Genomic DNA, 27,596 nt, shown 5'->3' with positions numbered 1-27,596 from the left:
TCTCCCCTGGACCCTGCAGCCCTTCTGCGAGAAGTCTGGAAGGCGGCAACATGAGAACGGACTTTTCTGTGGTGGCTCCCGTGGCGCCCTTTTCCATATCTTTAGGTACAGGGGTGCCAACTTGAACAAAATATTGTGGGGGCCCAAATAAGCCCCGCCCCATTTAATTGATCACAAGACACAGTGCACATACACCATTGGAATGGCAATGCCCATCAACTTACTGCCCAATATTTTATTGTGGGGGTCGAAACCCCTGCAGCCCCAGGCCTAGGAGATGGCTTCTATGCTTAGGTACGTCTCTCAGGCAGGGGGCGGACTTTCAAGTGCCCTCAGTGCCCTATGCGAGGCCAAAGATTGGTGCCCCCTGCCCCCTGCCTTCTGTGTGTGCAGTACGTCAATAGTTGAATTTGCTTTATGCCCGACTGTTTTACTTGTTTTACAGGTATCTGAAGAAGTGTGCATGCACACGAAAGCTCATACCAAAATAAAAACTTAGTTGGTCTTTAAGGTGCTACTGAAGGAATTTTTTTTGTTTTACTTGATGTTTCAATGTGTTGTCTTTTTTTCTTTTTTTATATTTTTAAAATATTAAGCAGTATAGAAATGAAATTAATAATAACTGCAATGCCCTGTGGTGCCCACCCCCCGTCAGCTTGGTGCCCAGTGCAGGGCCGGATATAGGTTTGACGAGGCCCTAAGCTACTGAAGGTAATGGGGCCCTTTATATGTCCAGCTGTCCTTTGCCAACAACAAATTGTCGGGTTTTTGTGTTGAATATATGCTATACGGTAATTTATGGACCACATAACAAAATATGTACATCATAGAAGCCTACACAACACATTTTATTTGGATTTTATTTTATCTGTTTTTTTATCTTATATTTTGGAAATGTACATCCAGGTTTTTTTCCTTTAAATTTTTTTGGGCCCCCCAAGAGAGTAGGGCCCTAAGCTATAGCTTGTTTAGCTACGGAAATCCAGCACCCGCCCAGTGCCAGGTTAACCTGCTGCTGTAAATTTGCCTCTGCCCCAGGCCTTTTCCCCTTAATAATTAATTAAACAATTTATAGCCTTTAAAACTGGTGTTTTTGTGTGTGTTTGTTTGTTTGTTTCTGTTTGTTACGATGTTATGCTTTGTTTCCAACCGCCCTGTGATTCTTGGATGAAGGAAGGTATAGAAATCAATAATAATAATCGTAATAATAATAATAATAATACAGTACTCTTGTATTGGACAAACGCTTGGATTTTGCTTCAGAATATAAACTCACGTGCACAAGACAGAGCTTCCTTTCAGTGGCTCCAGCCACCCGAGGAAATATGTCGTGTAACATATATATATTTAAAAAAGTGAAAAAGAGAAGCGAGTGAAACGAGAGAGGTCCGGGAACAGAAGGCGGGGAAGGGGAAGGAGGGAGAGAAAGAAAGAAAGAAAGAAAGGAAGGAAGGGGGGAAGCAGAAGAGGAGGAAAGTGCGGGAGTGGAGGAGGGAGCGGCAGGCAGCGCGCGCAAGGGGAGCGCAGCCGGGACCAGAGAGCGCCGCTGGGTCGCCGCGCCAGGCCAGGCCAAGCGATGGGGTGGCGCGTGGCGGGCGCTGAGCGCGTGGCGGGAATCCCGCAGGCGGCGGCGCTGTGGCTGCTCTTGGTGACCTGCGCCGCGGCGCCGCTGTTGGCGCTGGCGCAGCCGTCCAAGGTGTCTCGCGGCGTCGCCGTGCCCTTCGTCTTCGACCCGCGCGCCGTGTGCGCCAACCCGCCTTGCCAGCACGGGGGCCTGTGCATCCGGAACGGCACCTGCTTCTGCTCCCGGGGCTACGAGGGCGAGCGCTGCCAGTATGGTTGGTATAACGGGTAGAAGAGCGGGGTGGTGGTGGTGGTGGTGGGGAAGCCCCCTTCCCGTGCAAGGTGTCGGTTGGGCTGGCCCTCTTTACCCTGGTCTTTGCTGGACCTGAGATGTATGTTTTCAGGACCCAACCACGTTCCTTTGACTACCCGTGCTAAATTTTAAATTGCTGTAATCCGCCCTGGGATCTTGCTGGGAAAGTGCTAGTAATTAAATGTAAGCCTCGTCACTCTGGCGCAGATTTGCAGCTAAACTCTCCTGCCTCTCTGCACCAGCCTTTCTTCGGGGGCTGCTCCTCCGAAGGGATAGAGGAGCGATCCTCAGGGTGGAGTAACTTTTGGGAGTTTTACTTCAAACTGCAGTCCTCTGCCTGCACGTTTACCTGGGAGAAGTGCATGGGTGTTGGTTATTCCAGATTATAAATACGCAGGAAAGGGGTTAGTGCACGTTCAGGATCGAAGGTTTGCTGCCCGATCCTAACGTTTACTTGGACGCCCCGTCGATTTCTCACTGTCATACTCTCACAGACAAGAAGTCGAGTCAAGTCCAGGAAAGCTAACACTAGTGTAAGGCTGCAATCCTGAACACAGGAGTAAAGCATCATTGGGCACAACAGGACCTTATTTTGAGTAAACATGAGTAGGATTGAGCACTACACTTCTGTTAATCTCCTAAAGATTCCTGCCACAAAGCTCATGTTTTGTGTCTGCTGTGAAAGTTAACTGCCTGGAGTTCGTCAGCATTGATTTCATTGGTGCTGCTTGCTCCCAAGAAAGTGTTTGTGGGATTGCAGTCATGAGAACAAAGAGCATTTTGGCTTCAACAATAGATTCTTCTTACTGAAAGCAAGATCTTGCTTGGCTGACAAGCCCCGCCTCAATTCTTACACTGACTGAGGTCCTTTTACAGGAATCCTTTTGTGACTGTGGAGTGGAGGAAGATGTAACCCAAGTATTCATCTGGTGGGAATAATGTGCTTGGCTGTTCCACTTGCAAATCACTTATTTTCCAGCAGTAGGGGAAATGTTTGAGCAGGGAATCTAAAAAAGAAGAAGAAATGCTGACCCTACTTTGTGTAATGTTTTTGTCCTCCTGAAAGTTCCAGATCCCAAAGAATTGGGGTGGGGGGAGAGAGAGAGATGGGGGTGGAGCACACTTCAGGGACTTTCTGTAGTCCTTTCCTAAACATGGGTGTAGACAGGGGGGCAGGGGGGGGCAGCTGCCCCCCCCTAGAAGCAAAAAAATATTGTATTTTACAGACCATAACCAATACTTTGCCCCTCCAAAAACTGAAGTGGAAAGGGCTTTGCTTTAGCAAGAGCAGCTCTCCACTTGCTGGGGGCGGGAACACAGCTGTAACAAAAACACATCAAATAAATAAAGCAAAGTGGCTACCAGTACTTAAGCAGTTAAGACAATGGAGCAGAATATCCCTTCAGGCAAGGTCCACCCTATTCACCCTATTGTTATTCAGTGGGAGCTGTTAATGAGCATTCAGGGATCGCATTAACAGTTCTATTGGCGATTTAATGAGGGTGCAGAGGATTCAATTTGACTAAGGTGGCCCTGCAAGGCTAAAAGGAAGTGAATAAGAAGGGGGGGGGCTGTAGCTTTGATAGACACAGTGATGTTTATAAAAAGCATTGGTGTTCCAGTCTGCCCCTCCTCCTGCATCTGTATACTGTAAATCAGGGGTGGCCACCTCCCAAGAGACTCTGATCTACTCACAGAGTTAAAAACTGGGAGTGATCTACCCCCTTTTGGGGGGTTCAGGTCAAAGCTGTTGAGTTTTTTTAAGGAAGGGAAGCCCTGTTTTGGGGGGTTTAGGTCAAACTTGTTGAGCTTCTTTTAGGAGGGAGGGAGGCCCATTTTTGTTTAGGGCTTCAGGTCATAGTTCAGCTTTTTTTAGGGAGGAGGAAAAATTTGGGTGAGCTTTTTTTAGGGGTGCCAGTGATCTAGCAGTGATCTACCACAGACATCCAGTGATCTACTGGTAGATCACAATCTACCTGTTGGACGTGCCTGCTGTAAATCAAGCAGAGAGAAAGCTGCTTACAAGGCTCCTGTACAGGTGTACCGGTATCTTCCTCTTGCTGCAGAGTTCTAGCATCACAGCGTCACCCAGAGGCACCCACAAATGTGAGTTATCCCTCTCTCTATTTCTTCCTTCCTTTCCTCCCTCTTCCATCCTCAATAAAATACTGGGGGGGGGCAGATAAGCCCCACATAGAAAGCCCATCAACATGGGGGGGGGAGGACTCTTTAAAATACAGTATTTACCAGTAATTTCTTTTGGGGGGGGAGGCACCTAGGCCTCTAGGAGTTGGCTGCTATGCCTAGGACAATTCAAGAAAGCAGAATCATGCATATGCTATGGTAATATATCAATAGAATCATGGAATTGTAGTCGGAAGGGACCACAAGGGTCATCTAGTCCAACCCCCTGCAATGCAGGAATTTTTCCCCAATGTGGGGCTTGAACCCACAACATGGTTGAAATATTATGCTGATATGCAGCAACGCCTCGGAGCCATCGAGACTGCGGCCCTGTCTTGCCTCGCCCTCGCCTGCCCTGCCACCCCCTCTCCCCTGCCCGACCCTCCCATCCACTTGCTGCAGAGTTCCAGCTTCACAGCATCACCCAGAGGCACCCACAAATATGAGGTATCCCTCTCTCTATTATTCCTTCCTTCCCTCCCTCTTCCATCCTTAATAAAATACTGGGGGGGGGGGCAGATAAGCCCCACATAGAAAGCCCATCAAAATGGGGGGGTGACTCTTTCAAATACGGTATTTACCAGTAATTGGGGGGGGGAGGGAGAGGCACCTAGGCCTCTAGGATTTGGCTGCTATGCCTAGGAGTAGGACAATTCAAGAAAGCAGAATGATGCATATGCTATGGTAATATATCAATGGAATCATAGAATTGTAGTCGGAAGGGACCACAAGGGTCATCTAGTCCAACCCCCTGCAATGCAGGATTTTTCCCCCAAGGTGGGGCTTGAACCCACAACATGGTTGAAATATTATGCTGATATGCAGCAACGCCTCGGAGCTGTCGTGACTGCGGCCGTGCCTTCCCTCGCCCTCACCCGCCCTGCCACCCCCTCTCGCCTGCCCGACCCTCCCGTCCTCTTGCTGCAGAGTTCCAGCATCACAGCGTCACCCAGAGGCACCCACAAATATGAGTTATCCCTCTCTCTATTTCTTCCTTCCCTCCCTCTTCCATTCTTAATAAAATATGGGGGGGGGCAGATAAGCCCCACATAGAAAGCCCATCAACATGGGGGGGATGACTCTTTCACATACGGTATTTACTAGTATTTGGGGGGGGGAGGCACCTAGGCCTCTAGGAGTTGGCTGCTATGCCTAGGAGTAGGACAATTCAAGAAAGCAGAATGATGCATATGCTATGGCAATATATCAATAGAATCATAGAATTGTAGTCGGAAGGGACCACAAGGGTCATCTAGTCCAACCCCCTGCAATGCAGGAATTTTTTCCTAAGGTGGGGCTTGAACCCACAACATGGTTGAAATATTATGCTGATATGCAGCAACGCCTCGGAGCCGTCGTGACTGCGGCCGTGCCTTGCCTTGCCCTCGCCCACCCTGTCACCCCCTCTTGCCTGCCCGACCCTCCCGTCCTCTCCAGCCAAGCAGGGTAGCCGCCGCCGTTGCCAGCCCCAGAAGCACAAGGTGGCCGCTGCCGCCGCTGCCGCCACCACGATGTCGTCAGGCCAGCTGGCCCTGTAGCCCCGCCCACGTTCCCACTTTGTGGCCCCGCCCCTGAATGATCATGGCTTGCCCCCCCCCCTAGTTTTGATCCTGGCTACGCCCTTGTTCCTAAATATTCAGCTTTTCTTCTTGTTTAAAAGTACTATAGGTCTCTAGCCCTTGTAGAAACTTGTAGAGAAACAAGGAAGAACTCAGTGACAGTATGCTCTCCCAGTTGATCCCTGTGCACCAAAGTTGTTCCTGCCTTCTGGTGTTCTGACCAATGAGTGCAAAGGCATGGGGACAGTTGACAAGTGCTGGGGCAGCTAGGGTATATTGCATGGATTGTGAATGGAGAGACCTTTTGACAAACTTTGTGGACAAACATCCAGGAGCCACTTATCAGTGGTGAGTGGAGCCTGGTGCAAAAGTAGACTTGATTTTTACCCAGAGCTTTCCAAACTGTGTGCCGCAACACGTTAGTGTGTCAGCTGCAGTGTGTAGGTGTGTCACACAAACAATCCCCATGCTCCTCCCGGGGCTGGAAAGGGTTAGTTTAACCTCTGGTTTGCTAGTAAAACCGAATTACTGTGCCATGAAATGATGCAAAACTGAATTACTGTGTCGCGAAATGATGCACGTCCAAAAAGTGTGTCACCAACTTGAAAAGTTTGGAAAGCTCTGCTCTTATCTTTGGTTGCATTCTAGCTGTGCAAATTCAGATGTTTCTACAGACACCGGCTACATCTCTCTCCATCTTCGCTGTGGCAGGCAAGAGGCATTGCCATAGTTCAAGGAAGGACATGTTCCAGACAGGCAAAAGCTCTCAAGGACGGTGTGCCCCAGAGAGAGCTTTGAGGGCCAATAGAGAGACCTAGAGGACCCACCCCTGCACCAAGTTCTTATTTCTAACGTTGCAAAATGTTTTAAAAAACTGAATTAACATTTAATTAATTCATTTTATTTACTTTTATGGGCTGCCCAGTAACAAAAGTTCTCAGGGTGGTTTATGATGGCATATTTGTATGCTCTGGCTGTACTGTGGTGATTCCCTCCTGCTTTAGGCTCTCTCGCCAAAAACCTTCAAGAGCTCAGGATTCAGTCTGAGATACAGGTAAGTTGAGTAATAGCTGGAAGATAGTGAGGACATGGTGCTCTGAGCCTCAAGGCTAGAAGCAAAGAAGATGAAAGGTTGCAAAGAAGATGAAGGGTAGGGTTGCCATATTTCAAACAGTGAAAATCCAGACAGAAAAGCTGTTGAGCTTTTTTCTCTACATCGCAAAAAAATACCGTTTTTTAAATGAAAAACAGCACTGCCGACATGGGCTGCCATACGTCTGGATTCTCCCTGACATTTTTACCAATTTCCGCCCAGACACTGCTGCTGACTCCCAGATATACGACAACCCTATGAATAGGCCCAGTCTGTCCCTCAAAACTCAACAATCTGTGGAGGCCATTTTGATATTTTGCCAAACGTATCCCAAGACCAATGCTTGTTTGTTAATTTGTTTTGACATTTACACTCCATCTTTTATGATTTAACTCAAACTCATTGAAATTCAATTTGATTATGAATTAAATTTCAACTTAAAATTATAAATCACAGCAAAGTTCGAGCAATGCTAATACTTAAATGAAACATCAGGAAGAATGGCAGCATAAAATCAGCCATCAACAACTGACAGAAAACAACACCAGTGGCTTTAACTAGAATATGCCTGCCAGAATACAGTATTGGGCAGCTGTATAAAAGTAGACACCTTTATTGATGCAGACGGTATAATGAAATGAGATCATACCAATTAATCAGGTATAGTTGTGTCTACGGTAGAAAGCTACTTATAAGGATTATCACAAGAGGGGGTCGAATATGAAGAATCTTTTATTTGCATAATTGAATTAGGAAAAGTTCTTTGGAGAATCAAATGCATACCACTCTCTACTGTATTAGTAAAGTGAATAGTTAGCATGCAGGTACACTGGGTATTAAAATGAGTGGGTCCCTGAAGATGGGAAGAAACGAAACCCCTCCAAGTATGCAATCGTATCTTGCTTTTTTAAAAAAAGAAAGCCCAACTTTTACTTTAAAACCCGGGTTACAGAACTACTACCATCCATGGATCTCAGTGTGGTTCACAACGTAGAATCACAATATAGAAAAACAGAAAATAAATAATAATATAGGGGGGGGGAATCATAATGAATATGTATTTATAAATAAATAAATAAATATGTATATGCCTAATATGTACATGCATTTAATAAAGAATAATACATTTAAAAGGCCATAAACTGTTTAATTAGCACAAGGCCTGGGAGAAGAGGAATGCTTTTGTCTGGTGCCTGAAGATTTGTAATGAAGGTGCTAGGAGAGGCTCCCTGGGGAAAGCATTCCACAAGTGGGGAGCCACTGCAGAGAAGGCCCCGTTCTCGTGTTGCCACCCTCTGGAGTCACCTTCATGGAGGAGGTACACAACGAGTGGCCTCAGATGATGATCCCAGGGGCCAGGTCAGTTCATATGGGGAGAGGCAGTCCTTGAGGGACTGCAGTATTTTGTTGAACATTAGGGGAAAAAGTTTTAAAATACTAATAAATGCTTACTGCGACCTTTAAAAAATATTTCAAGGATTTAATAATAATTTTGAAAACACTACCAAATGGAGAAAAAAGAATGGTAGCAGTGGACTACTTATGGGCAATTCTTAATGCAATGCGCTGAAATATTTTTTCTGCTCTTCTTCATTCATGAACAATGATTTAAATAATTCTTGCTCACGTACTTTTTTTGAGAAGTGTTTCTTCTTGCGATAAGCTGTTAATATTTGCCATTCATTATTTTTTTTGTTAAAGTGCACATCTTTTTATATTATTTTTAAAAATTGCCATTTCCTACATTTGATTTGTGTGTTCAGAGGCCAGAACCGTCATTACACATTATAGACTGCTGCCAGTAAATTCCTGGTGATCACCTGAATCCCAATTTAATCCATAATGCAAGTCCAGAGGAAAACCTGAAAATGTTCTATTGAAAATTGTTTGCAGATAGCAAATACATCGAAATCGGGATCGGCTCATGAATGATTTATTAGCCAAGAACTAGCTAAACTTGTCAGATAATTTGTTTGCACAAAATCATCGAAGCAGCCGTATGCCAAAATGTGCAATTTCCCAGTTATTTATTTGTCCGTCGTGCAGGCATATCTTGTAGCTGCCACAAAGAATTCCCCTAGAATCCACAAGGAATACTGGCTTCTCAGCAGGTTTTCATTTTAAGCCCATATTTAGCATGGATGAAAACTTAAGAAAATGCTGTTTGCTGTAGGAAAACTATTCATGAAGAAGCTGATTAATCGCTGAGAAAGGCTGGTGAAAGGGGTGGGATGAGGTGATGAGAAAAATGGTTGTTTGAGGACATAATCAGTTTTAACCGTAGAAAGATTTGCAGTTGGGTTGTGCAGTTCCACATGGCTTCCCATCATAAATCAAAAACTTAAGAGCTAAGATGAAGTTAGATGTGAGTTCACAGCTGCTACCAGAACTGTCCTGAGTAGCCAAGCAGTCTAAGGACCCATGATATTCCCAATGGATTATTAGCATCAATAAAGCTTTAGAACAGACACCCTCAGACTACGGCCTGTGGCCGGATACAGCCCGAAGGCCTCATTTATCCAGCCAGCGACGACCCTCGCTGCCCGCTACCGCTGCCCGCTCTTACTGGTGTGGCGTGGTTTCCCACTTCTGGGTCAGAGGAGCGCCAGAAATAGCTTGCGCACATGCGCAAGCGTCATTTCCGGCACATTTCTGGGTCGGAGGAGGCGCACAAGCTATTTCTGGTGCTCCTGCGACCCGGAAGTGCGCCAGAAATACTGTGTGCACACCGTATGGGCATGTGCTTCCCCCGTCCTCCGGCCCGCCACGTGATCGGCGCTGCGGGCACTGGCCCAAAGCCCGGTAATTTTGGGGACCCCTGCTTTAGAACCAACTACAGTCATACCTTGGAAGTTGAAGCTCCTGCAGCCAATCAGAAGCCGCAGAAGTAGTGATGGATGTTCGGGTTCCAAAGAACGTTTGCAAACCGGAACAATAACTTCCGGGTTTGCAGCGTTTGGGACCCAAAACGTTAGACTCACAAGTTGTTTGAGATCCAAGGTACGACTGTAGTTCCTTTTAGATGGACCTGTTAATTGTGTATTGGCCAGATCAGTGCAAGGGGTAACAATGAATGAATGAATGAAATCTGCTTTTTGAAACGCAACTTTACATCTTACATAAGAAGCCATTCATTAAGCAAAACGGGCACTAAGAAAGAAGCATGCCAGAAAATAAATGATCAAATTATTAGTGTTACCGAAATGATAAACTCGCTGATTCAGGCAGTATCAACCAGGTGTTCAAGAATAGGGGGGGGGGGGGGAGAGAGAGTTAACTTTATGCAGACTGAGCACTCGCTTCTGTCAAATCTACCAGTACACCCAGCACTAACTTCAAAGGAAATTCAAGAGCTAAACCTGTCCCATCATCCTTTGACCAGTGAGTTAAGAGTGATTCATTTATAATATTTCTGTAGCCATGTTGTACTGTTACATTTGCACCAATGTTCATCTGGATTAGCTTTTAATCAGAGTTTAAAAGCAAACCATTTCCCATTTCTGTAGCTCTTCTCTTTTGCCTCTGGTTTAGCTATTGAAGAATAGCTAATCTATTGAATAATAGCTATTGAAGAATAGCATGACTTTGGAGATTGGATTTGGTTCAGGGTCGTCCTGTCACCAGTTCTTTTCATATAGCATTTGAGAGCTAATTAATATAATCAGTTGTGGTGGTTGTTATCAGATGACAAGCTTTGCTCCTATCACTGGATAGCAAACAGCATTCAACATGAAAAGAAAGTTCAGTCTTCATTATAGCCGTTTCACAAACAAAATTAGTAGATTATATTTACCATTACTGAGTGTACAACATGTATCCTATGAATTGCTGACTGGTCTACTGGGCTCAGGCAAATGTCTGAATTAACTGGTAGGCTCCTTGAAGGAGTAGGGTGCTTTTGAGTGGACTGTTCCCAATCCCGAAGCCCAGAAATGTCCCATCTAACTTTCTTTGTCCCTTTCTTTTGGTTCATAGCAACTTGTTATCCGAAATGTAAAAATGGTGGGAAATGTCTCAGACCTGGAAAATGCAGGTGTCAGCCTGGCTATGGAGGACGATACTGTCATAAAGGTAAGCTGAATTTAGGCAGTTTTCAAATTGTGACTAAGAGTGGGGGAATAATCTGAAACCATTGCACTTGTAGTCCAAAGGTTTTTGAGGGTACTAGGTTGGTCAGGACTGCAATACAGACATGGTATAATGTGTCTGGAACTCTCATATATTGAGATTAATAAAGGTAAAGGGATCATTGACAGTCACGGATGACTGGGGTTGTGGCGCTCATCTCACTTTACTAGCCTAGGGAGCTGGTGTACAGCTTCCAGGTCATGTGGCCAGCATGACTAAGCTGCTTCTGGCGAACCAGAGCAGTGCACGGAAACGCCGTTTACCTTCCCACCGGAGTGGTACCTATTTATCTACTTGCACTTTGATGTGCTTTCGAACTGCTAGGTGAGCAGGAGCTGGGACTGAGCAACGAGAGCTCACCCTGTCACGGGGATTCGAACCGCCAACCTTCTGATCGGCAAGCCCTAGGCTCAGTGGTTTAGACCACAGTGCCACCCACGTCCCGTTGAGATTAATATTTGATTACTATTTGCATTTTGGTGGTGGGTGGGTTCTGGATCTGTCTTGCAGTCACTTTGAGTGCTTCATTTTGAGGCAGAAAGTCAGGATAGTAACGTTTTCCATAAATTACAATAAGCATGTATAATGTTACCGTAAGCAAATGAGCATGAAATTTCCACCTATATGCCTCAACTCTATTCTAGAATTGTTGCTTGGAAGAGGCAACATTTATGCACTAAAAACGCCCTTGCTATAATGCTCTTCTTGGCTTGCTTTGTGTCTGTGCTGTTTCCTACCAGTAAGCTGCGAGGGAGGGTGTCAAAACGGTGGCGAGTGCATCTCGGTCAACGGGCTGGTAAAGTGCCTTTGTGCTTCTGGCTGGACAGGATCACGATGCCAGGAAGGTAAAAATCTCCACTTCTTTAGTTATTGCATTATAGTCCCACTCTTTTTTCAACTTGGAGTTTTTCCCATTTTATTGTTGAAACGATCAGTATAAATAGATTAGACCGAGAAAGAGAGAGAAAGAAAGAGAGAGTAACAGATTTATTCAGGGTTGCTCAGTAACTTTTATGGCCGAGTGGGGATCAGAATTCAGGTCTCCTGTTCCAGGCTAAACTTTTCCCACTACGCGCTAGTTATCTTATGCCTGACAGGGGAGAGGAGAGAAGATCTCAACTGGTGCTTGGATGCAGTTCATTAAAATATACCCAATGTTTCAGGGGCAACTCGCTTTATATGATTCTGCACGGAGGGGTTCCTCCTACTCTTTCTCCCCCCAAAAAACACCACTGTCAGAGCTAACAGTTTACCTTTTGTTCAAGAGGTAACTGTTTCTGAGAATGACAGCTAAAGCTGCTGCTTGCAATCTGTCAGTTTCATGCAAGGGTCACTTTTAATGATGCTAGTGTTTTGTTCTGGTTTGAGGGAGGAAATACCCCCCCCCCAAACCAGGGATGCCTAACCTATGGGCTTCTGGATGTTGCAGAATTACAACTCCCATCAGCCTCACCCAGCATGGTGAATGGGCACAGGTGATGAGAGTTGTGGTTTGGCAACATCTGTAAGACCCCAGCTTTAAACATTATCTAATGCTCTACAGTGGCGATGGGGAATCCCATCATCATCCCTTCAGATGTCAGTGGACTAGAGTTCCCATCATCCTTGACCATTGGCCATGTTGGCTGGGGCTGATAGAAGTTGGACTCCAGCAACATCTGGAGGACCATATGTGTACCCCTCCCCACCCCCGCCGTCCCCAGCTCTACAGGATAATATTGAGAGGCCGAGATAGATGACTTTGCTTTATTGTTCTTTCCTTGCAGCGGTTTGTCCTCAGGGATGTCGGAATGGAGCAACTTGCGTCGCTCCTGGAATCTGCAGCTGTGCAACTGGCTGGGTCGGCGGTGCCTGTCATTTAGGTGAGTTACGTATCTTTTAGAGGAACTTGCGAGCCTCTTGAATGAAACGCCCAAAAGCTGAAATGATCATCGTAACACCCGCAAGAGCTACAAAGCCTTTGCGGAGGCGTATTAACTGTACCTGCCTTCGGTCACTGGCTCTTTCATGGCTGCCCCATGCAAGATTGACTGAAATGAATGAGACAGCAGCGATGTAAAGATAGATTGCTGGTTTGCATTGTTAGGCAAGTCCTACTGAAATTTATGGAAAGTGAATAGTAGTAGGAATGATGATGATCATTGTACCTTAGTAGTAATGATAATAATAATTTTTGTGCTTCATCTCATGCGGTCTGTTCTATATGAAACCTGCAATCTAATCTAACTTCAAATTTCATTGGGTAAATAGCTACTACCACTCAGATGCTGATATTGCTGAAAGTTGGGATAAAATAGACAATACTGATGCTCCAGAAGTGAGTTTCACAGTACAGCAACCTCTAGGATTTCTTTTTTCAGTTCAGCAGGGCTTTAAAAAGAAGGGGAAGAGTCTTCCTCTTCCCTAAAGACAGACAAAAATAGTCTATCCATAGCTGCTGCAGGCTCGAAGTGGAAAGCATGCTATCCTCTTAATGCAGTGGTTTGCAAATGGTGGTGGGTCAAAGCCTTTAAGGCAGTGATAGATGTCAAGTGGGCGGGTCACTAAACTGAGTAGCGAGTGCCAAGCATGAAGCAATGTAAGTGGATAAGAGAGTATCTTAAAAGCAGCTTCTGGGATCCTTCAGCTAAAGGATATAAGTGACTGTCAAGTATGTCTGTGCCTGGAGCTGCGTTTGTCTGGGTCACTGGCTGCAATCTAGTAGTGCGTTCTGAATTAAGGCAATGCTGGATGGATTGGGTACAGAAGCTTCCAGGCAGGACCTTTCTTTAGGCAGAAAGTCAGCTGAATTGAATTGTGCTGCCATCTGTCTTTCCTTGAGGCTAACATGACAGCTACTCTTACAACAAATGACTGAGACTAACTATATAGGAGTGACTGTGAGGACCATAAACCTCATGTGTTTACTGTACCTCTAATTCTCAAATACACCATCAAGTTCTGTTGGGGCATCATTCTCTTTCAGTGCTTGCATGGCCATGCGCGCTTTCAGAACTACCAGTGGCAACTTCTTGCTTTTCTTGCTTCTAATATGGGGGAGGGCTGCTTTCGAGAGATGGCCCTTGAACTGAGTTCCCTGTGAAGTAGTGATTAGCTCCTTCCCTTTTGAGTCTCTGGATTAATCTTATAGGTTAATCCTCTTGAAATGAATAATCATTGCAATAGCAGTATGTTGAAGTAACAGGCATAGAAATATAGAACAGCACAGAGACATGCAAAACAGTAGGTGCTGCTAGAATGGCTCTGCAAAGGAGCATTTTATTCTGGTTGCTTTTATTAGGAACCCACACAAACCACCATCGCTGGCTAAATAACTTGTAATTTGCTTCTCTCACCTGCAATGGTGCAGACCGGGAAACTGCTTTAAAGTTCCAGAACACCCATGTGGGTTATTTATTTTTCTATTCGTTTTATGAGTCACTTCTCAACAAGTTGTCTCCAAAGCATCTTGCACTATTGAAGAAGTTGGAAACAATAATGAGTGATAAAACAATAATCAACAGTAATGTAAACAACACGCAGAAGTGAAAATTAATAATGGACTGTCAATAAAAATGCAAATCTAATAGAAGGCAGAAAACAATTTAGCTTTGGTAAAAAGAAAAAAGTCGACACAGTGTGTAAATGATGATAATGTTTAGCTTTACAGACCTGTCTACGGAGTTTGTTCAAAAGATAAGGCGTCACCACTGAAAAGGCCCTCTTTTTTATTGCCATCCAATCTCTAAAGATTAGGAGCAACTGAAGAAGGGTCTCAGAAGATCTCAAGGGTCAGGTGGTCCCTTATGTATTCTGATTCAAAGCATTTGCGGGCTTTAAAAGTCATAATCAGCAGTTGAATTGTGCTTGAAAACAGACCAACAGATGCCCAAAGGAGATCTCATTGTAGGGTGAAAAGTATGTTCCAATTGGCATTTCGTAGTTAGCGATTTATCTGTGCTCTGAACTAGTTGACGTTTCGGAACCGTCTTTAAAGACAAACCATACAAACTCATGCCCTCACCCGGAATATTCATGTAGATTTGTAGATAAATACTTTGGGGGACAAAACAGAAAGCTGAGGAACACTAGCACAAGTGCCATGGTGCTGAGCAATCGTCTCCAGCATTACCATCAGAGGCCAATAAGCAAGATAAGAGTAGAACCATAAGGAACATGGACAAAATTCTTGGACCTTTTATTTTATTTTTTGGTAATTTAAAATCTATAAAACTAGCAAAGACAAAAAGGCACAAGCTCTTTAAATTTGACTTCATGAAAACTGCAGCTGTGGGCACCCTGTAGCAACAACAGCTGCTAATTATTTAATCTTTACGTACAAGTTCCAAATGTATTGTAACAAGAAGCTATGGAATGTTCCCGCATCTACTGGTTTAGCAAGTGCCAAACCTCTTCGCAATTTGGGGATGGGCTGCAGCCCAGCGATCAGAACTTTTGCCTTGTATGCAGAAGGTCCCCAAGCTTATTTCTCGGCATCTCCAGGTAAGGCTGGGAAGGTCCCCTTTCCGAAACCATTGCTAATCAGTGAAGACATTGCAAAGCTACATGGACCCACGCTCTGACCTCGGATAAGGCAGCCTCCTATCTATTGCATGTGGTGCCAATTACTCATAGTGTCCTCCTGGAAGGGAAAGACGCATGAGCACCAATCAGTTAGCACAACAGATGCCAGGCGTCAGGGAATCCGACCCCCCACGGTAGACTGCCGGGAATAGATAGACAAGGAAGGCTCTTACCATTGTCTGATATTCAATATTCACAGAGAGAGGCTTAGAAATTCAGCCTCTTGGAATGATGGTGTTGCTCTGAGTAATCTTCACTCCCCTTCTCTCCTCAATTGTCAACAGCACCACCCAGCTTACGGTGGCCGCTTAGGGCCATTTGTCTCCAAGACCTTTGCTCTCCTACTTTCACTGCTCACTGGGTTCTGGGAGAACAGGGGGTCTGGAATGCTTTCTAGTGATAACGTGTTAGCCAGCTGCTCCAGCTCTGCCTCCCCCTCTTCTTCTCCCATTATTTCCCAACTTTGCCCCTCATCTTCCTCTGAGCTGTGACCTCCTTCAAACTCCTGTTGTATATCTAAACTGTCTTCCTCTTCTCTGGAAGGTTCAGGCTGGGGAGGCAGTTTCCACCATTCCTCCTCTGCCCAGTCCCTGACAACAGATCGTCCTGCTCAGGCCTAAACTTTGTACTTGCCTGGAATTGTCATAGTCCTGCCAAACCATGTTTCCCTTTCAAACTAGTTTGTAAACTCATGGGCAGGGTGGGTGGGATTTAAACAAGGCGTAGGTTTTGAAATCACAAGACATTTCCCCATTTGAATTATTCGTTTCTCCAAGTATAAGATTTAACAAAATTCCAACACTATAAGGATGAATGGCAGGCACGGATACTGTAGTTCTGCTGTATTTTACTGAAATTTTCTTCGTTGTGCTGTTGTATTGTGAGGGGAATAGTGTTTGTATGAGGTACGTTTTTTCTTTACATTGCAAAGTAGTCGAAGCAAAATACCAAGTATGGTTGATACTTGGCCAATACATTATTCTGTTCTGTTCTGTTCTGTTCTATTCTTAGGAATAATTGTGATAATTCAATAAAATGCTATGTATCAAATGTGGCTAATGAGATGAAATCTGTGCTGTGTAACTGATGTGAGTTTTGGACTCCCCTCCCCCCCCCAGCATTGTGTAGGTTGCCATGTCACCATGGAGGCAAATGCATCGCTCCAGATGTGTGCAGATGTCGTTCACCATACTCTGGTTTGCAGTGTACAAAGAAAATGAAGCAGTGAAACAGCCTACTCTGAAGACGAGCTCCTTTTATTTTAATGAATAAACATTGGGAGAAAGGAGAAAATTTGCATTATGCTAGCCGGTCCATACGTAGGATTTTAAAGTCTTGATTATATATTAAATGAAAGCTCTCCTATACTGAAGGGCGTATATATATATATATATAGTATGACGATATCAAAGCAGTTGAATGTGTATCAAAATATATGTGAGTGGGGATAATTTGGAAGCATGTGGATACCTAATGTTTCATTTTAGCACATGTAACATTGAATATTTTTTACTGAATAAAGCATTGCCCCCTGCCAAAAAACCTCCTCCTCTTGCTGTTTCATTGACTTCCACAAATAGAATTTGTTTTCCCATGTAATGAATATAATCTTGGTTTTGAAAGCTCTTTGATCTAGTATGAGAAATCGCTGGGCAGAAGCAAAGAATCAAATGTGGATCTTGCTGGACAGAAGCAAGCATGTACTCAGGGCTTGGATGCCTATAGCCAGCAGTTGGGGCTGCACATGTGGTTCTTGAGGAAGCCTGTGCACACACTCTGGCACTTATGCAGCCCCCAGCACTAAAGTGTGGTCAGTTCACCTGATCTATTAGCTTGTGGTGCAGATAGGAATAACACATGGGCACCCTTCGCCTGGACGGTTATTTCTCTGTATAGCTAGTCACACACGTTTTCTTCTATGCGACTATTGCTGTTTTGGGGACAAGACCTCCAAGGAAAAGTAGCTGCTGTAAATATATTTCCTATTTAGTGCTTTCCTCTGTATATATATAAAAAACCCTAGCAGTCACAAGAGAGAAAGCATTTCTCCCCCCCCCCCCCCAAAATCCCTTTTAGTTGTAAAGTTGAGGCAGTAATCGGAATGTGCATGCGTTCAGAAATCTTATTCTGAAGTTGCCACGGTGCTAGACAAACATTAATTTCATGGTTCTTTAATTAAAAGCATGGTTGCTTTGCCAACGGCAGGCAAATGTTGGCCTCTTGCAAGGTCAGTGAATTTCTGTAGTTTTGGATTTTAAAAAATTGCTTGAAAACAGCTCCATCTGCTGGCCGTTAGGGGTTTTTCCCCCCTTCCCTCCAACTTTGTCCATTCCCCTCTGAACCTTCCATGTAATTTTACTATTCAGCATCAGTTCTCTTAAGTCTGGTCTGACACAGCAGCACATAGAATCCATGCCTTAAAGCACGGGTGTCAAACTCAAGGCCCGGGGGCCAAATCCGGCCCGCCAGCCCTCGTCATGTGGCCCGCCGAGCGCCCCAGCCAGCGGGACCTTGCTGCTGAAGCGCCGCGCCGACAAAGCACCGACAATAGCTGGGGCCTGGGGGAGGTAGAAAGGCGGCCGGAGCAGCGCTTCGTGGAGCGCCCCGAGCCACAGCAGGAGAAGGAGGAGGCAGCTTGCCGGGTCAGCGCCCAGCAGCTCCTCCTCCTGCCACGGCTCGGCACCTGGAAACGGCTGCTGCTGCTGCTGAATCACAGACAAAGCACCCAGCAGCGCCGCGCGGAGGAGGAGGATTCAAAGTGCTACAGAGCACTGCTGCGTCCCAGAGGCTCGGCACTCTCCGTACGGTGCTGCCGGGCACCGACCCGACAAGCTTCCTCCTCCTCCTCTTGCCTCACCTCCTCCTCCTCCTGCCGCGGCTCAGCCTCATGAACGTGAGCTCAGCAGCGGCTCAGCCTCATGAACGTGCAACTTTGAGGCTTTACGCACGTCTGCTAAAATGGACACCCGCTGCCTCAAGCTGCACGGGAAATGCTTTTTGCCCCTGGGTCCCTTCGCGCTCTTTTCTGGCGCTGAATCAAGGCGGCGACCCCCCCTTCCCTTTCTTTCTTCCACTCTCTCGTTCTTATTCTTTCTTTCCCTCTCCTTCCTTCCTTATCTCTGTCTTCTCTCCGTCTTTCTTTTTCTTTCCTTCTTTATTCCCTTCCTTCTTTCCTACTCTTCTTTCTCTCCCCTCTTTCCTTCCTCTCTCCCTCCTGCTCCCTCCTTTCTTTCTTTCTTTCTTTCTTCCTTCCTTCCTTCCTTCCGTCCTTCCCATCTTTCTTCCTCTCCCTCATTCTTATTCTTTCTTTCCCTCTCTACTTCCTTCCTTCTTTCTCCCTTTCCGTCTTTTCTCCCTCTTTCTTTTTCTTTCCTTCTTTATTCCCTTCCTTATTTCCTACTCTTCTTTCTCTCCCATCTTTCCTTCCTTCCTCTCTCCCTCCCACTCCCTCTTTTCTTCCTTCCTTCCTTCCTCCCTCCCTCCCCTCCCTCTCCCTCTCCTCAGAAACATAGGATGCTGCTTTATACTTCTGGCCCTTAAACCCTGGAACCAGGAGAGCAGCTCCAGTGAGTCAACCTCAGCCAGTCCCTTTGGTGAAGGGTGGTGGCTCACTGGCAGAACATTTGTCCTGCATGCAGAAGGACCCCAGCATCTCCAGGTACCAGTAGCTCTGCAAAGCTCCTGCATGAAACCCTAGCGAGCCTCCACCACCCAGTGCAGTTACCAAAAATCATTTTTCAATAAATTGTACAATAATTGTACATTTGAATATCTACTTGCCATTATTCTGACTATGTTTCTGCTTTCAGAGCTAGTTATTACTTACAGTATTACAAAAAAACCAGTAATAATTGAATGCAGTGACAATAATTTATGATAATAAAGAGTGGACACATAGTCCTACAGATACAACCGGCCCTTTGAGGGTGACCAAACTGCTGATGTGGCCCCCGATGAATTTGAGTTTGACACCCCTGCCTTAAAGGATAAAATCACAAAGGCTGTGTTAACACAGAGCCTATGTCATAGCATTTACATTTGAAATGGACAGAGTCTGTGCCAAAACTAAATTTAGTTAATTGCTGTAAAGATAAAGGTACCCCTGACAGTTAAGTCCAGTCGCGATCGACTCTGGGGTTGCGGTGCTCATCTCGCTTTACTGGTCGAGGGAGCCGGCATTTGTCCGCAGACAGTTTTTCCGGGTCATGTGGCCAGCATGACCAAGCCGCTTCAGGCGAACCAGAGCAGTGCGCGGAAAAGCCATTTACCTTCCTGCCAGAGTGGTACCTATTTATCTACTTGCACTTTGACATGCTTTCGAACTGCTAGGTGGGCAGGAGCTGGGACCAAGCAACGGGAGCTCACCCCGTCACGGGGATTCGAACCGCCGACCTTCTGATCAGCAAGCCCTGCGGTTTAGACCACAGCACCACCCGCGTCCAGTTAATTGCTGTAGTAGTCCCTTTTATATATAAAGGTTTTACTATGGTCAGTACAGGGGTACCTCTACTTACGAATTTAATGCGTTCCGAACGCACATTTGTAAGTCGAAAAAAATTGTAAGTCGAATCCCATAGGAATGCATTGGGAGAAAAAAATCGTAAGTCGAAGCAACCCTATCTAAAAAATCGTAAGTAGAAAAAATCCTATCTAAACCACATCCAAGATGGCGGACGGAGCTCCATTCGTAAGTAGAAACATTCGTAAGTAGAGTTATTCATAAGTAGAGGTACCACTGTATGGGGAATTTTCTCTCTCTCATTAGGCTGCATTTAAGATTTTGTCTGGGTAAATGAATCACTGCAAAAACTGCTGGCTGCAGTCTAAATGTGTTTGTGTGTGTTGTAGATTGAGGTATAATTATATTGATTTAAAGTGGTAGATAAGAACAAAGCCTAATTACACGAATTGGCTTTAGCTGCAAATAGTTGTTTGTGCTCCTTGCTGCAAGAGATAGCCTCTTCTAACTCATTTGCCATAAAAGCTACAAAGCTGTTGGTAAAATCATAATAATGACACAGGGTTACACTATTGCTGCTGGGCCAAAAGATCTGAAACCAGCATCTCTTGTGGCAACAAGAGTCAATATTTTTGGGCACCTGCCAAAACTCATATCGACATCTTAGGAGGAGAGTGGCTTCTTCTTAGCAAGCAACAGGCCTCTATCGTTGCTCACTACTGAGCCGTTGAAACAGTATTTAAGTGTAACATAAGGAGTTTATTTATTTTGAGAGAGAAATCCCTACTTTTTCAACTTTTAATTATGGCTCCAGATGAGCACTGTAACCTGGTGAGCTGGTTTAGAGTAAAGGGTATGAAAGATATAAAGATAAGACTTTTGCCAAGTGGCACCCAGAGAAACAAAATGTGCAAGCAACAGAATGATGAAGCCTACGGGTTTTATATTAGTGCTACCAATCACTCCTGGTCACTCACAGCTTTCTTGCTCAGATTTGAGGGGAGGGGCAATGGTGAAGCACAAGAAGATGTCCTCTCCCCCATTTCACACACAGAAGCCAACTAGACTGGGCAGATGAATCTTACTTCAGCACTGGCAAGAGGACAGCATCCTCCTCTTGGCGGTTGGCCATAGCTGCCAAGTTCTCCCTTTTTTTTAAGGGAAATTCCCTTATGCTGAATAGGCTTCCTCGCGAGAAAAGGGAAAACTTGGCAGCTATGCAGTTGGCTAGATTAGGATGCACAAGCTGGGCTGTGTAGATATACCTGCTGCTCTGTCCTCCAGCTTCCGGAAGCATTCTGCCTAAGGGTAGGACCAACTTGGGGGCTACTGAGGGCATCTTGCCCAACCTCCCCCAAATAATCTCTCATCAACCCCTTTTGCAGCAGAGGGGGGAAACGATTGCACGATGCTGAGAAAGAAAGAAGTGTTTCTTCTGGAGCGCGAGTCCATCCAATGAAACTATGAGTGTTGGAAATTTCAGGACGCATAAAAGAAAGTGAAGAATTTGCACAATGCATAGTTAAAATTGTAGAATTTCCTCCTGCATGAGGTGATGGGAGCCATCAGTCTGGATGGTTTAAAAGAGGACCAGACAAATTAGTGGAGAATAAAGCTATCCATAGCTACTAGGCACACTGACTATGGTCTCCCTCTGCTGTTGGTAGTACAGGCAGCGACTTGCACATCCAAATGATGCGTTATTGCGCATGTGCACAGAGCACCGAACCCAGATGTTACCCCAGAATGTCATAAAGATGTCACGGAAAGGAGTGGGGTGGGCTTACATGTGCTCCATCGATGCACATGAGGGTCCAGAACGTATCCCTTGTGCAAAACAAGGAATGCCTCTATGTCTTGAACTACCAGTTGCTGGGAATCACATGTGTGGAGAGTGCACTAGCAGGCATCTATCTGGTTGGCCGTTGTGAGAACAGGATGATAAGACTATATGGCCTTATGTTCTTGTTTTTTATGCTAATGTTTTTGTTAGGAACTTTGATCTGATTGAGCAGGGCTCGTATGTACAGCGGTGTGGATCAATACTGCTAAGGTAATGTAGTGCCAGGCCCAAGTGTTAGCACTCATGATTTGAATCCTTACACCTTTTGAGTTGCAATCTGAAGGCAGAGGCTCATGTGACTCAATTTTAATAGACGAGGAGAAATTCAAAATGACTCCACACTTTTGTAGCTTAACTTGGAATTGAAGTCTTTTGTTTCAGACATCCCTTAGGCTTGCACATTTGTCATGTCTTTATATTCCGATGATAGCAACATAGCCTCCAGCCTTCCGCAGTGGCGCTCATAGAGTGTCAAACTTGCTCTAGTGAGATTTCCAGGCTAAAGTCACCTCTGTAGGAAGACTATGTCAAGTTACTACAATGAAATGATAAAAGAAAGTTACAGATGCAAGTCATGCAAACCAATTGTGCCTAGAAATGTGTCTGGAAAATCAGACATATTTTTATGAAGTAACACTTTAAACCATTTATCAGGGGAGGGGGGCGTTTTCAGCATTGTAACATGTTTGATAACAAACACTCTCTATTGATCTTAAACTTTTAGAATTGTAATGTACATGGTTTACAATGTTGTAAATGGATTAAAGGGCTGGTGTTGTTTTTTGGATGTGCTGTAAATCCCTTTTCTTTTAGGTGGCCAGATGGAGGTCTTCACCTCTGGCATATTGCTTCCTCTAAGTGAGGATGGGGTCAGGCTCTGACTTCATCTGAATCTTGTGCTCAGTGTGAAGCAGATAATTGGTGCCAACTGCAAATCCCACTTGTGTTACAGACTGACTCAACTCAGAAGTAGTCAACCCCAGCAAGACCAGCAGTTGCCACCCAATTTAAAAGCTGCTGAATATAAGCCTTCCTTTCCAATAATAATAATAATAATAATATACAACCCCATACCCAGAGGTTCATAGAATAAAATCAAAATATAAAACCACAAAATACATAAACAAAATAAAAAACAACCCAATAACCCTCCCCCCTAAAACAACCCCACATTTTAAAAGGGCCTAGAGTGTCAATCAAATCAACCAAAGGCCCAGTTTAAAATATGTATAATGAAGGTGCCTAAAGATGTATAATGAAGGCACCAGGTGAACTTCTCTGGGGAGAGCATTCCACAGACGGGGAGCCACTGCAGAGAAGGTCTGTTCTCATGATGCTGAAGGGAGAGGTTTGCCAATTGTGTTATTGAGCTAAATCTGATCCTATAGTATAATTCTGATTGTATATGGCTTAGCCCCCCATATCCCTAAAATGCTCTTGAAGTGCTTTCCTTTGCCTCTGTGCATTTCAGTGCCACTGTGTCAAAATGTAATGAAAACATTCGACAGCTAGACAGGATGGCCTTGCCAGAGAGCACAAGGTCTGCAATCTGCATCAGGAGATGCTCAAGGTCTATACCAGCAGTCTGACGCAAAAAGCAGGCAAGATAGATAGGAATTCAAGCCCCCACTCAAGGCTGAGTGAGTAGCTACTGGGGTAGCATGAGTCAGCATGTGTTTATGCACAGGACCGGACATGGATATTCCTTATATGTACTTGTGACCCCCTTGCGTGAGCACATTTACAGAGGAGGGGGAAAGGAGCCCAAGAAGTGTATAAGAAGCTTTGCAATTTGTGTTTCTTTACTCTTGTCGTGAGCTGATCACCTTGAGTCTCTTATTAATAAGAAATTAAATTCTTTCTCTGAATTCAACCCCCGGTGTCATTATTGACTATCTCTGTCCTGCCTGGGTGCAACTTAAAGGACCCTTAGTAGCTGATAAGGCTACAATGCCACCCTCCAGACTTCTTGAGGAGGAAGCACACAAATAAGGACCTCAGAAGATGATCTCAGGGTCCGGGTAACTTCATATGGAAAGCAGCGGTCCTTGAGGTATTGCGGTCCTGAGCTTTATAGGTCAAAACCAGCACTTTGAATTGGGCCTGGAAACTAATTGGTAGTCAGTGCAGTCAGACCAGGATTAGCGTGATATGTTCAAACCAGTGAGCAACCTGGCCGCTGAATTCTGCAATAGCTGAAGTTTCCAAACAATCTTCAGAGGCAGCCCTGAATATAACACATTGCAGTAATCTAGCCTTGAGGTTAGCAGAACATAGACAACAGTAGTTAAGCTATCCCTGTCCAGATAGGGGCATAGCTGAGCCACCAGCCAAAGCTGATGGAAGGCATTCTGGGCCACAGAGGCCACCTGAGCCTTGAGCGACAGCAAAGGATCCAGGAGTACCCCCAAGCTACGAACCTCCTTCAGAGGAAGTGTAACCCCATCAAGCAGGCGATCTCCCACCCATCTGGTCTAGGGAACCACCCACTAACAGTGTCTCAGTCTTATCTGGATTGAGTTTCAAGTTTGTTGGCTCTCATCCAGTCCATTACCAAGGCAATAAACTGGTCCAGCACTTCCACTGCATCACCTGCCGATGTAAAGGAGAACTAGAGCTGAGTGTTATCAGCATACTGCTGATAATGTACTCCGAACCTCCGGATAACCCCACCCAGCGGTTTCATGTAGATATTAAACAATGTGGGGATAGGACTGAGCCCTGCGGAACCCCACAATGAAGCACTCCCCAAGCAACACCCTCTGGGAATGACCATCCAAGTAGGACTGGAACCACCACAAAGCGGTGCCACCACCCGTAGTTCAGACAGTCGCTCCAGAAGGATACCATGGTTGATGGTATTGAAAGCCTCTGAGAAGTCGAGGAGAAGTAACAGGGATGTGTTTCCCTTGTCTCTCTCTCGAGAAGTCATACAGGGCATCCAAAGCAGTTTCTGTGCCAAAACTGGACCTAAACCCCGAATGAAATGGATCCAGAAAATCAGTTTCTTCCAAAAGTGCCTGGATCTGGTCTGTGACCACTCACTCTAGAAACTTGCTCAGGAAAGGGAGATTAGCAACTGGCCAGTCAGGGCTGTCTCAAGCACGTCGGGTGCCCTGGCGCCGTGGTGCGGAGATCGCTCCAGCGCCCCCCGCTCCGTTTCTTGCCGCAGCTGGTGGGCGGGCACAGCGCACAGAATGGTTTCCGCACTGCGCCCCGCACCACCCAGACTACCCCTAGAGCCGGCCCTGTGGCCAGTAGTTAGTTAGATTTTCCAAATCCAGGGAAGGTTTCTTAAGGAGTGGCTTTACCGCTGCCTCCTTCAAACAGGCAGGGTCCACCCCCTCTTGTAAAGAGGCATTGACCATCTCCCTGGTCCAGCCAGCTGTTCCCTCCCTGCTGTTTTTATCAGCCAATAGGGGCAAGGATCTAGAGCGCAAGCCCTGACTGATCCAAGCACCTTGTCCACATCCTTGAGCCTTACCAACTGAGCCTTTCTTTGGAGCAATCAGGAGTGCAGTCCCAATTATTCCTTTGCAGCCACACATTTACCTGTTCCATGTGACAGGTGTAGGTCAGGTGGTTCTGGCTTGGGCAAAGCAGCTTCCATAGCCACCCTTGCTTAGGCCTAATTTCTGCCTCAAAGTCTTATTGTGCACTCTAAATGCTGCCTTCAAGATGCACACAAGACTTCAACAAAGTTAGATGGTTTTAATAATAATAAATCTCCAAGATGACCAGCAGTCAGTCTTTTTTCTCCAGGATGGTGCCTCCTCCTGTTTGGAAGAAAGGTTGAATTGTGTCTTCACCATGGAAAGAAGAACCCAGGATGCAGAGTCTTTATGTAGCTGTGTTAAATTCCAGCTTCTGTAACGAATAAAGCTCCCTTACTCCTCCATCCCTCATGACAGCAAATTAGAAACTTGTGAAGCTGCCATTGGTCTACCTAGCTCAGTACTGTCATGACAATGGCTGGCAGTGGCTCTCCGTGATTTCAGAAAGGACAATCTCAGATTTATACCTGGAGATATTAGAACCTTATGTTCCACCACTGAGCTACATCCCATCATGTCAACAGCACTGCAATGTCAATTTCACACCTTCTCCCCACTCTGTCCTGGGCTGAAATAGCTCCAGAAGCCTTTTCAAAAGATAAATGCCAAGGTTGGACTAGCATTATCTCCCAGAGCCTGGAATCACAAAAGCTACAAAAAAAGGTGAATAAAATCTCTGGTAGTACTGCAGAAATGGCAAAGTCATTCCCAGGCACAAAGTTCAGGAAGAAGAGGAAAGGTTCAGCCTGCAGTCTCTAATTGAGAGTCTCAATGCCCTGAAGGCTAGAGTCACTGCTTCAGTTAAGGAGCTGCCCAGGAATTGGCCTAAGGGAATTGCTGGGAGGGAACAGAGAGTCTGGCTAATTGGATATGATGAAGGTATGCTCTTTGATTTAAAGCTTCAGGGGAAAGCAGCAGCAGCAGCATCCCTTTTGAAGAAAGAAGATACCAAATAGTCCTTACATCATCAATCATGTCCTTCCCCACCATTTCATCAACAGACAAACTGCATTCTTCAAGGTAACTGCCATCGCTCCCATCAGAGAGGAACATTTCACCGAATGTTAAAGCCATCACAAATGTTATGGAACAAACCAGAGCTGGAAATAAATTACATCTATCCTTCTCGCTGTCTTTAAAGTGGAATTCTGTGTTTCCACATTCCCTAGCACAACAGGTGCTTCTCTTATGCAACCCAAGGCAATTTCCATCACTTGTTTGCCCATGGGACTCCAGAGAGCCCACGTTTGAGTTTCATAATCTCTCAATACCATAACAAATCTTCCACAAGGCAGAAGGGAGATGCTGAGCATGACATGCCCCCCAAAGACTCATCATGAGCTTGACTTAGATGGCTGAATCAAGAACTATAGTCTATCATTCTGTCTCGTCCTATGTGTGGCCAACCAGACACCTATGAGAAGCTCACAAGGAAAGCAGGACATGAGCTCAATTTGGATAGCCCCATTGGTTAGAGCGTGGTACTGATAATGCCAAGGTTGCAGGTTTGATCCCCACAAAGGACAGCTGCATATTCCTGCATTGCAGGGAGATGGATTAGATGATCCCAAGGGTCCCTTCCAACTCTGTGATTCTATGAACATACAGTAGTCTACCTTCCCACTCATGTTTTCCAGCAGCTGATAAATATTGGAGGTAATATCTAGCCAATGTTACGAGTAGCCATCGATAGTCTTATCCTCCATATGTGGCAGGTGATGTGTCTGTGGTTTTAAGGACATAAAGAGAACCTGCTAGATCAGGCCAATGGCCCAACTAGTTCAGCATCATCACAGTGGCCAACCAAACTCCTAAGGGTAGCTTGCAAGCTGGACCCAAGCAACAGAGCACTCTCCCCTCCTGCCATTTCCAGCAACTGGGAATCAGTTTTGTTGTGTTGTTCGCTTTTCTTGCTTGCCGTTTTAATATGTTTCATGAAGCCTGGTGGAAGCATAAAATTGTAATGAGTGTGTGTGTGTGTGTTGGGGTGAGAGCTCTGTGCAGGCTTGGCAACTGTTGCCAAGGAGATCAGAATGCTAGGAGAGTGATAGTTGGAGGGCATTTTTAGTAAGAGTGCAGCTGTTGGGAGGGGGAGAAACGAAGTACAGTGGAACCTTGGTTTATGAACACCTCGGTTTACGAATTTTCGGTTCACGAACGCCGCGGACCCATCTGGAACGGATTAATTCACTTTCCATTACTTTCAAAGGGAAAGTTCGCTTCAGTTTATGAACGCTTCAGTTTATGAACAGACTTTCGGAACCAATTGTGTTCATAAACCGAGGTACCACTGTAATGATAAATGAGGGAAAATAAATAGCTGTTTGGAGTTTGTGG

At 45.4% G+C, this 27,596-nt stretch overlaps 1 protein-coding gene across 1 annotated transcript; it reads left to right on the top strand.

The window, feature by feature from the left end:
* The first annotated feature begins 1,576 nt into the window (after nucleotides 1-1,576).
* On the top strand, nucleotides 1,577-16,945 carry LOC118092123 (von Willebrand factor D and EGF domain-containing protein). The gene is made up of 5 exons (XM_035129889.2): nucleotides 1,577-1,838; nucleotides 10,688-10,783; nucleotides 11,581-11,685; nucleotides 12,607-12,702; nucleotides 16,522-16,945. The coding sequence occupies exons 1-5, from the start codon at nucleotides 1,577-1,579 to the stop codon at nucleotides 16,629-16,631; spliced, it is 669 nt and encodes a 222-aa protein (XP_034985780.1). The 3' UTR covers nucleotides 16,632-16,945.
* The last annotated feature ends 10,651 nt before the right edge of the window (nucleotides 16,946-27,596 follow it).

The sequence above is a fragment of the Zootoca vivipara genome, chromosome 12, assembly GCF_963506605.1.
Source record: "Zootoca vivipara chromosome 12, rZooViv1.1, whole genome shotgun sequence".
Lineage (NCBI taxonomy): Eukaryota > Metazoa > Chordata > Lepidosauria > Squamata > Lacertidae > Zootoca > Zootoca vivipara.
The sequence above is the reverse complement of the archived record's forward strand: the minus strand, read 5'-3'. Positions and strand labels throughout refer to the sequence as shown.